Source organism: Sceloporus occidentalis, unplaced genomic scaffold (genome assembly GCF_023333645.1).
Source record: "Sceloporus occidentalis isolate IW3139 unplaced genomic scaffold, rSceOcc1.0.p SCAF_12, whole genome shotgun sequence".
Classification (NCBI taxonomy): Eukaryota; Metazoa; Chordata; class Lepidosauria; order Squamata; family Phrynosomatidae; genus Sceloporus; species Sceloporus occidentalis.
This window is the reverse complement of record NW_028316992.1, coordinates 20,785,892-20,803,580: the sequence shown is the minus strand read 5'-3', so window position 1 is coordinate 20,803,580 and position 17,689 is coordinate 20,785,892. Positions and strand designations below refer to the sequence as shown.

General features: G+C 41.6%; 1 protein-coding gene across 2 annotated transcripts in view; it reads left to right on the top strand.

The window, feature by feature from the left end:
- Positions 1-17,689, top strand: part of USP40 (ubiquitin specific peptidase 40) — a 59,799-nt gene that overhangs the window by 5,755 nt on the left and 36,355 nt on the right. For both annotated transcript variants that reach the window (XM_089477645.1, XM_089477644.1), the window contains exons 4-14: positions 442-555; positions 682-846; positions 2,786-2,932; positions 4,774-4,917; positions 7,436-7,564; positions 8,110-8,211; positions 9,446-9,553; positions 11,045-11,354; positions 12,287-12,368; positions 15,686-15,857; positions 16,971-17,055. In XM_089477645.1, coding sequence (XP_089333771.1) covers positions 442-555; positions 682-846; positions 2,786-2,932; positions 4,774-4,917; positions 7,436-7,564; positions 8,110-8,211; positions 9,446-9,553; positions 11,045-11,354; positions 12,287-12,368; positions 15,686-15,857; positions 16,971-17,055 — 1,558 coding nt within the window. The remainder of the gene's footprint in view (positions 1-441; positions 556-681; positions 847-2,785; positions 2,933-4,773; positions 4,918-7,435; positions 7,565-8,109; positions 8,212-9,445; positions 9,554-11,044; positions 11,355-12,286; positions 12,369-15,685; positions 15,858-16,970; positions 17,056-17,689) is intronic.

The window sequence follows — 17,689 nt, the reverse complement described above, 5'->3', positions numbered from 1 at the left end:
CTAATGGGAAGAGATGAGCCATCATGAATACATTCCCATTAAAATAAATGGAATTTTAAAAGTACAGTGGTACCCCGGGATACGAATGCGCCGCCTTACGAAATTTCCGGGTTACGAAAAAAATCCATTCAATTAAATAGTTCCGGGTTACGAAGGTTATTCCGGGTTACGAAGAAAATTTTTGGTGCTTTTCGGCGCGATTTCGCACGAAATCGCGGCTTTCGCTATTAGCGCCTATGGGCTTTTCGGCTAGCGAAAGTTTCCGGGTTATGAAAGCGGCGGCGGAACGAATTAATTTCGTAACCCGGGGTACCACTGTATCTACTTTTGTTTGGATTATGCACTATATTTCTGGGTGCTTGTTGATTAGTTTCTGCTTTACTTTAAATGTTGTTTTTATGTTGAAAGGAGTATTTAAAGTATGCTGTCATTTTTGTTTAGGTTCGAATAATCCCCTTACAGCTGCAAAGATTGTTTGCCCAGCTTTTGCTCTTAGATCAACATGCTGCATCCACAACAGACCTCACTGACAGCTTTGGATGGAATAGTAATGAGGTACAATATAGCAGTGCTCACAGGATTTCTTTGTGTTACATAAAATGTATTATCTTCTTCAGCATTTCAATTTCACGCAATTTATTTTAAAGCAATAAAGTTTTGTTTGCTTTTCCTTTATTGCAGGAAATGAGACAACATGATGTGCAGGAGTTAAATCGGATTCTGTTCAGTGCTTTAGAAACCTCCCTTGTGGGAACTTCTGGCCATAATCTTATAAACCAGCTGTACCATGGGACAGTTGTTAATCAGATTGTCTGCAAAGAGTGCAAGAATGTCAGCGAGAGGCAGGTAAATCCTTAAGCAAATGAAACAATTGTTTTCCCTCTGACTATCAAGTAAGGTGTACCTGTATAAATATACCATTGGCCTGTTACAGACTGCCAAAATAAAGCTGCTTCAGGTCTCTTTGGAGGTATGCTGTTTAAATGATGCATGCATCCTAAGAATCCGGAAGCTGCACCAAAGCTGCACTCCAGTGCTTAGGAATGGAGTGTGGCTTTGGCGCAACCTCTGGACTCTTAGGACCCATGCATCATTTAAATAGCATAGCTCCAAAGAGACCTGAAGCAGCTTTATTTTGGCAGTCTGTAACAGGCCATTGTGTCTTTTTTAGTTTGATTACCCAAATATTGCTCTACAGAACATTATCAGATGTTTAATCAAAGTCTCTTCAAATAGTTGCTCTGTCACAATGAGTCAGCTTTCATGATCTAGCATGAATAGATATTTGATCATTTGAAATGTACCAGTAGGTTTCTGCATTTGCAAACAAGTGAGTCACATTTCCAACCTTTTGATTGTCCCTTTTCTGAGCTAAAGCACAAGCTAGCTTGTGCATTAAGCAGTTCAGTATTATTATTATTTTTTAAAATGCACACAAACTTCTCTCATTATGTTCAGAAAATAACATCTTGTTATTTTCCCCCATATTTTTTTATTTTCTTACAAGCATTCACACTTATCTATATTCCATATAAAAACATATAAAACGCAATAACATATTACAACATACATTTCCACTCCCCCCTACCTCTTCCCACACATTACTATCTCTTGGTTTAACTTCTTAAGAGCTACAACATCTTACATTAATGTTTAGTATTAGATATTTGAAAATTATTCCTTTGTCTTAAGTCCAAATAAACAGTCACATTTGTCTAAATATTTTTCAACAAATTATACCATTTCATTTGAGGGTCTAGTTTAGGCCACATGGCAGGAAATAAATGTTAATAATTTTTTTAAATGTTTTTTGTGGGCATATGTCCCTAGCATCTCTATTGCAGCATGTTGACCAGAATAGCATGCTAATAATGTACTGCTATATTTTAATTAACATATTATAAATTAAATATGTAAAATATTGCAGTATTTTTAAAATATTCGGAGGAGAAGATATATTTAGTTTTTCATAATTTGCTCTCCAGTCTGACATATGACTTTTATTGCTAAACTATAGACACTGACACAAGCTACTGTATATATTCATGCATAGGTCTAGAAATTTTAGTCAAAAAATTGACCCCAAAAACCTGAGTCGATTTATCCATGGGTCAATGTAAGTACTGAACTTTAACCTTATTTAAAAAGGAACCATGCCCTGGTGAGAAGCAAGAGCATAATCTGTCTTGGATGCATAAGCCCCCCCCCCCCCCCAATTCTCTCATCCATCCTCTTTTAGGATGAGCACAAACAGTTGTGCCTGCTGGAATGTTGTAAATTTGTTTGACATTGTTTTCCTTGCTTAATCCTTTAGATCCTTTGTTAAATGCCCCTAAGTTTTACCCTCGACTTATCTACGGGTCATATCAAAATCCATTTTTTGGCCTCAAAACCTACCCTTGATTTATACAACAAGGTTGACTTATAGTCGGGTATATATGGTATATCTTTAATGAGATGATATATGAATGAGCTGCATATGGAGTTATTCTGTACAAAAGAGGATGTAAATCAGAAAATCTTCCATTAGCTTTACTTTCCCATTTCAGCCATACGAGGAGACAGTGGATGACAACTTTGGAACATGCCAGAGAATCACATCAGCTACAAATGGTGGTTTAGTATCCTGATTTGTTCCAAAGCTGTAAGCCATGTTCTTCTAGTGTGGTTGCCCTTAAAAGGATTGTATTTTTTTGGTAATGTTGGCATTATCTTTGATGTGATATCTTCAATTGATATTTAAAAAGAGAACCCTCCATCTCACTCCTTCATTGCTACTTTATAGGAGGATTTCTTGGATTTAACAGTTGCTGTGAAGGATGTGTCTGGTTTAGAGGAAGCCTTATGGAACATGTATGTGGAAGAAGAACATTTTGAGAGAGACAATCTATATCGATGTGGAGCATGCAATAAACTGGTTGAAGCAACAAAGGTAATATTTTACAAGTACCATGTTTCCAAATTAACTTTTAGTGAATCATCTTAAAATACAGGTGCTTATTTTTGTTTTGTACAGAATTCATTTAACTATAGAATCTGTCCTTTGTGTTATGCATATACTATTGCACAAGGAAGAAACTAATCATTGCTATTATGGAAGAAATAACCACTGCTCTAATCAGCTATAATCTCAAAAGTGAATAGTAGGAGATTTTGTTTTGTGGAAATTGATTATTATTATTATTATTATTATTATTATTATTATTATTATTATTATTTATCTTTACAGTGAGCCTTCGGTATCCACTGGGGGTTGGTTCCAGGACACCCTGTAGATACCAAAACCCATGGATGCTCAAGCCCCATTATATACATTGTACTCCTTATATAAAATGACAAAATCAAGCTTTGCTTTTTGGAATTGTTTTTGAATATTTTCAAGCTTTAGGTGGTTGGACCCTTGGATACAGAATCATTTTAAGGAGAGCTGATTATATCTATATCCCATCTTTTCTCCAGGATGGTATACAAGTTAAAACAAATACCACATAGTTAAAATACACGAAAGAGATGTACATATATTAAGATGTGTAATGTGGGCTTTCACCACTGTAACCCCTTTCCCCATTTCTGTATGGACTCTTCATATGTTAGAGAGAAACAGGGGGGAAAGCCCCACCTCTCAGAATCATAGATTTACAGCAATGTTTTTCATCCAGATGTTTGGACCTCAGCTCTGAGAATCTGTGGTCTTTGGCCTTGCTGGTGGAGAGTTCTGGGAATTGAAGAGCTGGAGGATGAAAAGATGAGAATCCCTAATGTAGAGGGTTGTACAGTTAGACGTTAAAATTAACAGATGGCCATCCAGTCTCTGTTTCAAAACCTCTGACAAAGGAGGTCCAAGTAGTGCTGCTCTTGCTTCATTGAAGGGTATTTAATCCTCAGAAGGGCAGCACAATCAGTTGCTTTCCTTGTTTTTCTTGTTTTTATAAACTGAGGGCAAGTACTGGTGCTTGGTTTTTTTTTTATTAATACAGTTTATGCTCCAGATCCTTCTTTCCCTAACATTTTCGTGCTGTCTTCTGGTTCTGTGTCCTTAGGAACTTTTTCTCAATCACACATAGGTTTTGCTCTATTTGTGAACATACATTTCTTGAGATGTGCAATTCATTAAAGAGCTGTGTGAGATAAATTATAAGTGAACTGTGATTCACCTACAAATTGTGTTTTAAGGCTTAAATACAGGCTCTTTGGCCTATTTTCAGTTCTTACAAAGCTTTACCTGTTTCCACAAATAAGAATCTAAATCAAATTGTTAGTCCCATCTATAGTAGAATTGTAGAAACAGTTGAATTTATATTGATTCATACGGTCTCCTTTAGTTGGTATTAGCAGCTGGATTTAGGCTTGGTTTGATTTTAATGCATTTTGTACAGGATATTTTGATTCTCTTACTAAGTGCTTTTAATTATTAGAAGCAGTATCTGTTAGTTTTGATATGTTACCCTTTCTACTTTTACCTGGTAAAATGTATGGTAGACTGACTTCTGTTCTGATACTTTTGCTTTGTGTGTTCTCTCTTTCTTCTGAAACATCCCTATGTTTGTTAGAATTAGAATTGTTAGAATTACCCTTGAACTACCCTTAAATTGTATGCTGACTTTTCATAAATGGTACTGAAGGTCATGGTACTCCTACTAAAAGTAGGAGAATACATACAGTATATAAATATAAAACTGCAGTAAAATTCATAATAAAAAGCAGAAAAACAAATATGTTACTGTGTCTTTAAATGGTGAACACCTTCTAAAAAGCATTCTCATCATTTTGCAGTCTGCTAAACTACGCAAGTTGCCGCCATTCCTCACGATCTCCCTCTTGAGATTTAACTTTGATTTTGAGAAGTGTGAACGATACAAAGAGACAAGCTGCTATACCTTCCCGGTTCAGATAAACCTCAAGCCTTTTTGTGAGCAGGTTGAACTTTCTTTCTCTTTTGATGTCTAAATTTTCCTGTTTGTTTGTACAGCTATTTGGAAATTGCAGTGGATTGAATCATTAATGCATGTTTGCACTTCTTTCATAATTGCACAATTTATCCTCAATTAGGCTATGCCCTGGGCTGATTGTGTGGCATGTATTTTGTTTCTTAGTGCAAAGGTTAAAAGAAATAGTGTCCCTTAGAACTATTGGCCAAATATTTCTGAGCTCAGGGTGGTGCTGACATGTTTTTAACCATTTCAGGATTTTCCCTCCAGGCTGGGAGTAGGTGCATATATTGAAAAATCAGTGGCGATTTTCCTTCAGCTATCATAAACCAGATTGTGTGGAGGTTTGTTCTATGGCTGCAGCCAAACTGAACAGATTTAGACCTTCTACGGCTGAGCCTTGTCATGCTCATCACAAGCGCAGTTGAGGAGTAGGAGCCGATACAGCACAGATGCCACATAGCTTCAGGCTGGAGCACTGCAGTGGTTTAAGACTTTGGGCAGGGGTTGCCAAATAGTCAAATGAAGGAATCATGGTTCACAACAAAGGGAACCATAGATATACATTGATGCAGCATCCTTCAGTGGATTGCTGCATGAGGCATGGAGTTTTGAAGGAAGAGGCAGGAATTCATGACCCGCCATGAATGGCCCCAGTCATCTGTTGCATCTGAGGCAAAAGAGTGGGACTTGAATATACAAAATTGAACTTGGAACATACAAAGCAGCTCAATAATAATTCAGTCCCAGCAGCAGAGACTACAGACAGATGCTCTACAACCCTAACTCAGTGAATATTGCACATGCCATGAGGCACTGTCTTTCCTGAAATCCTTCCCTCAGCTTTCAGTCATAGCGCAGAGAGTGCAGGATGAGCCCTAACTTGTGATCAGTTGTGATTAGATAACTTGGTTTGTGATTAGGGAACCTCAAATCTAAATTCAGAGCATAACCCCAGAGTAGGAAGAGTGGAAGAAAGGCCCTCATACCTAGAATGGGTCTGCTGGCTCTTTTGGCTCCCCTTGCTCTAAAGATTTGCGACCACCCTATAGCCATTTTGCCCAATCAGCCACCTCTGAAGTAGCAGCCAGGTGGGTTGATTCCAGCCTCCTGAATCTTTTCCAGTCTTCCTGAAGATGATGAGGATTAAACCTGAAACTTTCTACATAGAAAGCACAGGTTCTTCTGCCTCCCCCCCCCACCCCCCCAGTTCTAATCACATGAGCAAAGTCATTGACTGACTAGGGCTGAAACCTTTACTGAACTGTATCTAGTGGATCCTGAAAGAGAGAGATCAATAACAGGTTGACAGCAAGTGTCCTGTTTCTTGAACAGTGGCTTGACAGATGACATGATATCATATGCACTGTAATGTATACTCCATGTTAGGAAGACCATCCATTACATAACTTCCTCCAGTAGAAAGTGAAGAATTGCAGGGTCCCTGAGTAGGTAGGTTGTCAGCCTATGGAGGAAGAGTCAGGAACATCCTGATCACACAAGTGGGTGAGAAGAATACTGTTGCTACAGATTCTGTAGAATAAGTGCTGGGTGGGAGAGAGTATTGGAACAGCCAAAGTGTATAGTCTCTGAGCCTGAATGCACAGTACATATTTGAGAAGCGATAAAAGATACATGGCATGAGTGCACAGCCTGCTTGTGCCTCATTGTCCCCCATGCCTCAAGGAAAACTGGGGAGGGGATTACAGTTTCAATATATGTATCCATCCACCTGGAAGTAGAATGTCCTCCCCTTGGAGCCCAAAACCAATGTTGGCCTTATTTCAACACCAAGCCTAAAACCTGGCTGTTTACCCAAGCATTTGAGCCCTGATGTTCACAGTTTTGTTTGGTATACTGCAATGCACTTCTATTTTTAAGTAGGGCTTTGCTTTAAAATTAAAAATTTTAAGTTTTCAAATTGTAGTTGTAGTTTTATGGAATTATGTGTGTAGTGACAGCTTTTTTCCTCCTCTGCACAGCTGGATTGTGAAGTTGCCTGTGTGCAGGTCCTCCCAAGCTGATCTCCACACATGAATACAATTATACAGAAAAAGGAAGTCCTTCAGATACACCCAAAATGTTTAAGCCTATTAAGTTTGAGCATTATTATACTACAGTGACCCTCTTAATGTGCGGATCTCAGATCCACGCCCTTGAATATATGCGGAGGGGTGACCTCCACTATTTGCAATGGCATGTGCATGGGGACATGTTCCATTCAAACCTATGGAGCTTGAATAAGCACGAGCCTCCATTTTCGCGGGGGGGGGGGGGAGGTCTGGAACTGATCCCCGCAAAAACGGAGGGCCAACTGTATATTCAGAATGTTCTTGTTCTTGAAGGCAGATTCGGTGCACTCAATTATACCATAAGCTATGTATATCCCCACACTTCACAACTTTCTATGGCAATAACAGATTTTGTGTGAGTGTGAATTTTTCTTTTCTCTGTCATGGAAAGGATTTTTTTACTATATGTACAATATGATTGTATTTTCTTTCTAGACTCAGCTGGATGATCTGGAATTCATGTATGAACTCTTTTCTGTTATAATACACAAAGGTGGCTGCTATGGAGGACACTATCATGTTTATATCAGAGATATTGATGAGTTGGGAAACTGGCAGGTGCTAGTAAGTCTGGTTGTTTGTCATCTCTCCATATGGTAGTCAGCACTTTCTTAAAATATATTTTGATTTCGGTATTTACAATTATGACATCCCCTCTGAAGCACTTCATATAGGATTATTTAGTTAAGCAAAGATGATTTGTATGAGAGCCTGTTGAAAGGATACAGCTACTGTGTAATATTTTTTAAAGTTACAGAACTAAAGCTTTTATTTTTCTGGCTCATCATTTTATATATACTATATGACAGAACTGAATCACTAAATGGTAGAGTATGGGGAATTGTAAATATTGAGTATAGATTCAAAGAAATATGAAAGAAATAGAAAAGTTTGGCAACATGGACTCCTCCTTACCCAGGGCAGAGGGTGTCCCATTGCATGACCAGAAATTTGCTTGTCTGGACAGTATAGATCATGTAAGGCCTACAATATAGCAATACCTTTTCTCCTCTCCTAGTCAGTTAAAAGACTGATAGGCAGATATGACATCATATAACTTTCAGTTCTGTCTTTGAATTTTTCAATATGATGCTTTTTTTTTCCTGTAGGAGGAAGGCCGCTTGAATGATGAAGAGAAAGGTTTGAAACAGACGGAGAATGACAAAGAGAAGGAAAATCCATTAACAATTCTGAAAAACATATTATTGGAGGTATAGAATATACTTAGCACTCCTTCATAATAATTAAATAGATATTTGTTTTGTTGCTCTGGTTAAAGTGGCAAAATGTTACCATGGCTGCACATTGCAGAAATAATCCAGTTTGACACCACTTTAACTGTCATGGTGGAATGCTATGGAATTTTGTGAGTTGTAGTTTGTTGTGGCACCAGAGCTCTCTGGCAGAGAAGGCTACTAAATGTCTGACAAAACTACAGTTCCGAGAATTCCATAGCATTGAGCCATGGCAGTTAAAGTGGTGTCAAACTGGATTATTTCTGCAGTGTGGATGCAGCCCACATCTTAATACAGTTTTGAGCCTGAAATGTCTAGATTACCTGGATTTTTATGGAGGCATGTTGAAGTAATTGTCAATTACAAAACGTTATAGGTCAGACAGTCTGACACATATCTAGGGGTAGCAGTGTTGGCCATACAATAGAGTACAGTAATATCTAAAATCCACAAAACAGCAATACAGGGCCAACCAAAATATACAAATTACATGTTGCAAGCCTTTGAAGCTCCACTGTCTTCTTCATCAGGCAAAGGTGTCAAAATCATACAGGAGAAAGAAATTATTTTTAACCCTTTTGCCTGATGACTAAGCTAGTGGAGCTTCAAAAACTTGCAAAAGGTATTTTGTGCATTTTGGACACTTTGCACAGTTTTCCATGTAGGCCAGCTACTGACTCAAGCATGAATAGATACACAAATGGGAATTGGTAGCTGAATGGCGTAAAGCAGTGGTACACAAACTTTTTACCTTTGGGACCGCTTTGCATCTACATGTGGAAGTTGCACCCCCTCCCCCATGACATAGTATATGAATAAAAGTACTTTGTTTATTTAGTCTGCATATTTTCATTTGCACATCCATGTATATTCCTATTTTAACATTTTTAAAGAAATAACATCATTCAAATTAAAATAGTTTTACTTAAATAATTTCAATATTTAACTCAATACATGTGTAAACTTTACACACAAAAAGGTTTGGTAAGAAGAAAAGGCATCCCACCATTTGAGAACCACTGGCATATAGAATCAGATCTGCTTTTGCTGCTCACAGTGGGCTGGAGCAGGTTAAAGTGCTGTTTCAGAATATGTATAATAATGGATAATTCATTCTTTGGACTGACCACTTCTTGGGCCACTGTTCGTCCACATTTCAGATAATTGTTTTGTTTTCTGCATTTTAACCAGTAATTATTTGATCTTGCAGGAAGAGTGTAAGGAAATACCTATCAATCGCTTGGCACAGAAGGTTTTGGAAAAGAGAAGTGTGTCTTGGAACAAGACGTACCGCAAGCAGTATGGCCCAATCCGGAAGGTATTATTTAACAAGATCCTGCTTATATATAGATAAATTTGTTGTTGTGTGCCTTCAAGTCTCTTCTGACTTACATCAGCCTTAAGGCAAGCATATCATGAAGTTCTCTTGGCAAGACATCTTCAGAGGTGGTCTGCTATTGCCTTCCTCTGAAGCTGAGAGAATATGACTTCTTCAGGTTCATCCAGTGGGTTCCCATGGAAGCCAGAGGGTTCCCAGTGACTCAGACCCTGGTCCCTCAGAGTCCTCCAAGTTCCTCACTGCAGAAATAAAGCAGTTTGCTGCCACCTTAAGTGTCATGACTCATTTTTATGAAATTCTGAAATTTCTAGTTTTGTGAGGTCTTTAGCCTTCTCTGTCAGGGAGCGCTGGTCCCCCATCAAACTACAAATCACAGACTTCCATAGCATTCAGTTAAAGTGGTGGTTAAAGTGGTGGCAAATTACTTTATTTCTGCAGTGTGGCAGCAGCCATAGTCCAACACTCAACCACTACACCCTATTGACTTCCATATGTATAGGGCATGTATACAATTTACTCCTTTTGATTTATTCAGTGTGTTTTATACAATTCCTTATGCACGGATATGTCTTGCTCTGTCTTTCATACTGGTCCTCCACATTTGCAACTTTCACTTCTGCTGATTTGATTATTTGCAGTTTTGATTAATATGTTCTCTCTAAGCATCTCTAAATCCTCCAGTGCAATTCTGCTGCATGTTGACCATAGATTTGTGCTGGAGGACCTAGAGGTTCCCAGAAAAAGCATTTCTCTAGGCATTTGTAGATCGTACAGCATGATTCTCTTATCAACTTCTGGCAGATATCCAGTGATTTCATAGAGTTGCACTGAAGGACATAGAGAGATGTTCTTGCAGGCAAAAGGAATAGTGTTTTTTATTTGTGCTTTTTTCACATTTACGGGGGTTCACTCCTAACCCCAACAAATCTGGAGGGACCACTGTACTATATTTCAGACTTGGGAAACATTAGGTTTTTAGTCTGTAGCACCTAGAATTCCAAAGCCTGTATGGCCATGTCTGGGAGATGAAGTGTTACCTGTTCTGTTTTTCCTGGTTTAGCTGCCTGTTTTTATTCTGAGGTACTTGAGTGACATGCATTTACCACCTGCAGGGACATTTGAAGTAAAAGCTGCATCATTAAAAATGAAATGAAATTCTAAGTGGCATGAAGTTTAATATGTAAACATTCTGACTCTGTCTTTGAACAGTTCATCAAACGCATTTGTTTAGTATGTCTTATAGTTGAGATGAAGCATAGAATAGGGTTGGGATGTAATACAGCAGAAAAATAATAAGTAGTATGCAAACCCAGACCACAAACCTGATGCTGAACCATGGTGTAACTCTGCTGTCAATGCATCCAAATTTTGGTTAAGATTTTTATTTCAAGATAAAATGTCAGTAAATAATAATAGTGTCACTATATGAATTGATTTTTTAAAATTGTCCCCTTCCCCCTTTCCTTTTAGTATTTACAGAACAATTCCCAAGCATTTCTTCTCAGTTCTGATGAAAGCAAAGTTAGGCTGAATGACCAAAGCCACTACCTCCATTTTGGATCACCATCCCAAAGCCACTTGCAAAATGAAGATATGAAAATGTCATTGGAAGAAGCATCGACGGACTTAAACAAACATTCTTCTGAATCCCATTGGTTTGATTTGAATGATTCCAAAGTTCAGCCAATCAGAGAAAGAGAGATTGAGAAGCAGTTTCAGGGGAATGAGAGTGCCTACATGCTGTTCTACCGAAAATCCCAAATGATGAGACCATCTGAAGGTACAACAAAACAAAAACTACACAGGGTGTTTGGGCTTTTCATATTTTTGTTTGCTCTTCAGCAGTCATGAAACACCATTTTAAGCTTACAGAAAGTTTTAAAAGGAACAGGAGATGTTGTTGTATACTTGTAACGTATTTCCAATTTACAGTGACCCTACCACAGTGTCTTCTTGGCAAGATTTGTTCAGAGGGTTGTCTTTGCCTTCCTCTGAGTCTGAGAGAAGAGTATGACTTGTCCAACGTCACCCAGTGGGATTCTGTGGGCGAGCGGGGATTTGAACCCTGGTCTCCAGAGTCTATCACTCGTCAGTGTACCATGTTGGCTCATATTTACAGAGAGCTTTAAAAGAAACAGTGCAGGAGACCCCTGCTGAAGTAGTTGAAGTAGCTTAGATCTGAGTAGTGTCCAGACTTTAGGAGCAAAGTTCTCCAGTGACTATTATGGAGCAGCATTAGCAAAAACAAATGTACATATTGAAACAACTAGCATTTTGAGAAAATTATTTCTAGCATCTCTTTGAAAGTTTGTGGTTACCACAAATGCAATAACAGTTTTTCGTGTATAATTAAACATAATGTTGTGTTCAGTAACTTTATTTTTTAAATCCATAGCAGCCACAATAAACATAGATCAGCAATAGTCATTGATTTGCAAAACATGATATCTCCTCCCCCCCCCCCCCCCAATCTTTAGGTATTTGATGCATATTTTCTTTGCTGCCAAGGTAAATGATGCTGTGTGATTTGTGAATAGTACATCATCATTATGCCATAAATACATTGTTAATATATTGCTACCTAAAAGAAGAGAACAGGTTCCTCCCGCTCCATCAAAAGGATATCCATGAAGCTTGTAACTTCAAAGCCTGATAATCCTTTTAGTATAATTGTTTTATAGTTGATACTCAGTCAGCTTCTTTTGAACACAGCTCGAGGAAATCCCAGATATCGGGTTCCAAGCCACCTCTTGAATGAAATGGATGCCACTAACATGAAATTGCAGAAGAAGCGGTAAGTAAGTTATTTCCACTTTGCTATCCTTATATAGTCTGTAGTCTTATAAAGAAACTTTATCTTCCAGATACGGAAGCTGAGTGTTGCCTACAGTTGTATGACTAGCATTTAGAGCAGGGGTCGGCAACCTCCGGCCCGCAGGCCGGATGCGGCCCGCAAAGGCCTGGCTACCGGCCCCTGGTTGCTGTTGCTGCTGCCGCCGCCGCCGCCCATCGCGGCTTTTTGCCGCTCTGGGGGCCGCCATTTTGGGCAAAAAAATGGCGGCGCCCATAGCGGCCTCTGGGGCTATGGGCGCCGCCATTTTTTCGCCTAAAATGGTGGCGAAGTCTCGCGCGACCTCGGGGGAGGTCCCACGAGACTTCGCCGCCATTTTGCCACCCAAAATGGCGGCGCCCAGAGCGGCCGCCGCAGCACCGGCGGCGGGCCTCTAGGAGGCCCGCTGCCGTCTCTGGGACCCTCCAGGAGGGCTTCCAGGGTGGCGGGGCCTCTGGGAGGCCCGCTGCCGTCCCTGAGGCCCTCCAGGCGGGCTCCCAGGGCGGCAGGGGGCCTCTGCGGGGCCCGCTGCCATCCCTGGGGCCCTGCAGGAGGCTCCCAGGGCGGCAGGGGGCCTCTGGGAGGCCCGCTGCCGTCCCTGGGGCCCTCCAGGTGGGCTCCCAGGGCGGCAGGGGGCCTCTGCGGGGCCCGCTGCCGTCCCTGGGGCCCTGCAGGAGGGCTCCCAGGGCGGCAGGGGGCCTCTGGGAGGCCCGCTGCCGTCCCTGAGGCCCTCCAGGTGGGCTCCCAGGGCGGCAGGGGGCCTCTGCGGGGCCCGCTGCCGTCTCTGGGGCCCGGCAGGAGGGCTCCCAGGGCTGCAGGGGGCCTCTGGGAGGCCCGCTGCCGTCCCTGGGGCCCTCCAGGCGGGCTCCCAGGGCGGCAGGGGGCCTCTGCGGGGCCCGCTGCCATCCTTGGGGCCCTGCAGGAGGGCTCCCAGGGCGGCAGAGGGCCTCTGGGAGGCCCGCTGCCGTCCCTGGGGCCCTCCAGGTGGGCTTCCAGGGCGGCAGGGGGCCTCTGCGGGGCCTGCTGCCATCTCTGGGGCCCTGCAGGAGGGCTCCCAGGGCGGCAGGGGGCCTCTGGGAGGCTCGCTGCCGTCCCTGGGGCCCTGCAGGAGGGCTCCCAGGGTGGCAGGGGGCCTCTGCGGGGCCCGCTGCCGTCTCTGGGGCCCTGCAGGTGGGCTCCCAGGGCAGCAGGGGGCCTCTGTGGGGCCCGCCTCCGTCTCTGGGGCCCTGCAGGAGGGCTCCCAGGGCAGCAGGGGGCCTCTGTGGGGCCCGCTGCCATCTCTGGGGCCTTCCAGGAGGGCTCCCAGGGCAGCAGGCGGTCTCTGGGGGGCCCGGTCCCGTCGCTGGGGCCCTCCAGGAGGGCTCCGAGGGCGGCAGGGGGCCTCTGGGAGGCCCGTTGCCGTCTCTTGGGCCCTCCAGGGGGTCCTCCAGCACTGGCAGGCCCCCCCAGCTTTTTTGCCGGTCTCTGATGGGGCCTGGGGCCCCGTCAGGGGCCAGCAAAAATGGGGAGGCCTGGCCACCGGAGGGTGGAAGCTCCGCCCCCGGCATGCGGCCCCACCCCTGGAGGGTGGAAGCTCCACCCCCAGCACACAGCCCCGCCCCAGAGGGTGGAAGCTCCACCCCCGGCACATGGCCCCGCCCCGGAGGGTGGAAGCTCCACCCCTGGCACGTGGCCCCGCCCTGGAGGGTCGAAGCTCCACCCCCCGGCTTCGGGCCCCCAGTCGCCTGAGGGACAGCAACCCGGCCCCTGGCTCAAAAAGGTTGCCTACCCCTGGTTTAGAGAGATGATTGACAACAAAGCACAGTATATGGCAGTTTTGCTGTCCAAGGAATGTCCTCCAGCCCCTTTCCTGGCCTTTCCTGTACTAGTTTTATATGCTAATCAATAATGTTTTCAAGAAATCAGTTCAGTTAAAAAAGAAAAAAATACTTTAACACTAATGCTAAGTTATAGTTTGAAAATCTTTTTTCTCTGGGAAGGAACCTTGCCCTTCATTCTCCTTTATCAACAAGTAGCTAAGATGTTTAATGGCAAATGCATATTGCTGAAAGATTTTGTTTACAGCCAGCATGCTTATATATGGAGTGACATATATTTTTGTCTTTTTTAAATCACTGTAAAAGAAGGCATTATACAAAAAACATCTTAAATTTCAAGAGCTCTCTAATTGTGCATATTGAAAAATAAACAAGTAAACAGTATTTAATCTGTATTGGTTTTAGTATTTTGTAAGCTACTTTGGAAAGCCAGCATGGTGTGGTGGTTTGAGCATTGGATTATGACTTGGGAGACAGGGTTCAAATCCCTGCTCTGTGGTGGAAACCCACTGAGTGAGCTTGGGCAAGTCACACATAATCTCAAAGGAAAGCAAAGGCAAATCCCCTCTGAACAAATCTTGCAAAGAAAACCCCATAATAGGGTCACTGTATCTTGGAAACAGTTTTAATGCACACAACAACAACAACAACAACAACAACAAAGTTACCTTGAAACCCAGTATTTGAAAAAAGGCAAGACAAAAATGAATCATATTCTTCTTGTTGTTGGTATAGTTACAATTACAGTTACCGCATATATTTGACTATAAGTTGATCTCATGTATAAGTCGAGGGCAAGTTTGAGGGCAAAAGTTATGGATTTTGATATGACCCATGGATAAGTGGAGGGTAAAACCTAGGGCCATATAGCAAAGGATCAAAAGGATGAAGCAAACCAAAAGAATGTCAAAGAACCTACAAAATTCCAGCCACAATGTTTGTCCTCACTCTTATCACTGTATGGATAAGAGAATAGAGAGGGCTGGTGCTTCCAGGACAGAATACACTCTTGCCTTTCTCCAGGGGATGATTCCTCCTTTTTTCAGTAAGAGTTAAGGTACAGTACCTACATTGACCTGTGGATAAGTCGACCCAGGTTACCTAAATTTTTAGACTTATACATGAGTATATACAGTACTACTTTCTGCTGTAATTTTGAGGAGGGCAGGATTCTTCATTTTGCCTCCCCCTGCTACACTCCTGAATGTACACATACAAAAGTTAACGCTCTAAGTATGTACACATTCAAATTTGGTATTAAAAAACACACATAAATAGTGCTCAATACTGTGTGCATGGTGAGTCAAAAACAAAACGTTTGAAAAACATTTGCTAATATACAATAGATATGTGTTCATCGGTTTTTACAGTGAGAAATTTCTGAAGATAAAATGTGTACTAAGAGAAATTAAAAGTTTTGTTCATTCAAATTTAGACTTATTTTTTCTCTTATACTCCTTGAAGGGCAGAATGTGATTTGGCAGACAATAATATCGATTTGCATCTCCACATATGTTCTCACTATAAATTTTGCAATGGAGCCCTGCACCCATTGCGTTCGCAAAAGGAGAGTGTTGTAGATCTTACTTTTGATAAGAGGAGAACACTGGGAGAACTTCGGCAGTCTGTTTTTCAGGTATTTGCTATTATATTTTTCCAGATTTGCTGGCTTGAATTTCTTTAGTAACAATAAAAATAGAATTATAGAAATGTATTAGTATGCAGTGGAAAACAAACTAAATGTGTGTGTGTGTGTGTGTGTGCAATATATGTATGTATATTTATGCTTTCATGTCATATGGTTTGCTAACATCTGGAGAGGATTACCTACTGTGTTTCAAAGTCTTATTAATGTTTAGCCTAGGTAAGTCTAAAGTTTGTCAGGTGTGACTAGGTGTGACTATGTGTAAAGGTTTGTAACCTTTTGGTTCTGTTTGTGCTTAATCACAGCCTGCCCTATTGCCTACACCAGAACATGATGGTTATTGTTAACTGTGGTTTATATGAAATTAGCTGGCTTGTTTCAATGACAAATTTATAGTGTCATTAAGCAGACTCATTGGGTGCAAAACAATTGGAGGAAATGTGCCTGCAGTAGCCACATTGGCTGCACAATGCTGTGTGTGTGTGTGTCAAGAACTGCTTCAACTCCTCTGTAGTTCAGAGAACAAGTCTTCTGAGTACGAACAGTAAACTTTATTGCAGAACATTCTAAGGTGTCAACAGGAAGATATCTGAAGTCAGAAGTGCTATTATCCACTAACATTGGCATAATGTTAACAATACCCTGCCCATAAACTTTGCGGGCTTTTCTGTCACTTGTTTATTAATCAAAACATGCCAGCCCTCTCTCTTCACATCACCCTCTTTCACCTAGCCCTCAGTGCCATAGCAGTCTCTCCGCTGTGATCCTTTGCACCAGAGACTCTGGGAAAATTCCTCCTACACACACTTGCACATTCCAGCTTTAAAACACTAGGCATCCCTTTGAATCACACCCCCTATATTTTCTTAGTACTACACCTCCCATCATTCTCCTTTGACCCAACAAAACATATGTACACATGACATAAAATCCCAGTTTCTGACTCTGTGTGTGTGTGTGTGTGTGTGTATGGCAAGGAAAGGTAAAATAACAAACCTAGAACTATCTTTTACCTGCAAATAAAAGATGTGAATAATTTTTAACTGCAATATGACAGGCATATGCTGTATGCACTATTGAAATATTTCATTACTTTATTATTAGTTGCTGGAATTTTGGGAAGGAGATCTGGTTCTCAGCCTTGCAAAGCCTCTGCCAGCTGGACTGCATATATACCAAACCCTTGAGGGTAAGATATATATTTTTAAAAGGTTTTAAATGTCATAGTGTTATCTCCTCCTAAGTCTAAAGCAACATATGGCAAAAAACACACAATATTTATTTGTTTGTTTGTGGTATCTATACCCCGCCCTTCAGCCCCAAAGGCTATCAGAGCGGCTTACAATTATTATTTTTAATTAGACGGTTCCCTGCCCTCAGGCTTACAATCTAAAAGACATGACACAAAAGGAGAAGGAAATGGTGGTGGGAAAAGGAATGAGGTCCAGCGGTTCTTCTCTCCCTCTGAGGCCTGGACCAAGGCAGATGGACTGGAGGGAGAGCTCTTCTTCTTCAGGCTAGCTATTACTACAAATGTTGAGGAACATGCCTGCACTAGTCTCTATATTGACCCCTAGTGTCTTAATTCTCAATTTTTGATGGAGAAGTTGGTCTTAACATTCCTTTCATTCAAGGCAAAAACATTTGAAGATAGAATTCTAAATTCAGGCACAATTGATACCTCTGAACAAATTATGCTGTTAACGTAAATGTTGTGTGTGTGTGTGTGTGTGTGTGTGTGTGTGTGTGTATTCAGTGTGCATGATTTTGGGTTATAAAACTCATTGTTTGAGTCTTTTTGGTGCATAATTTTTCTTTTTTCA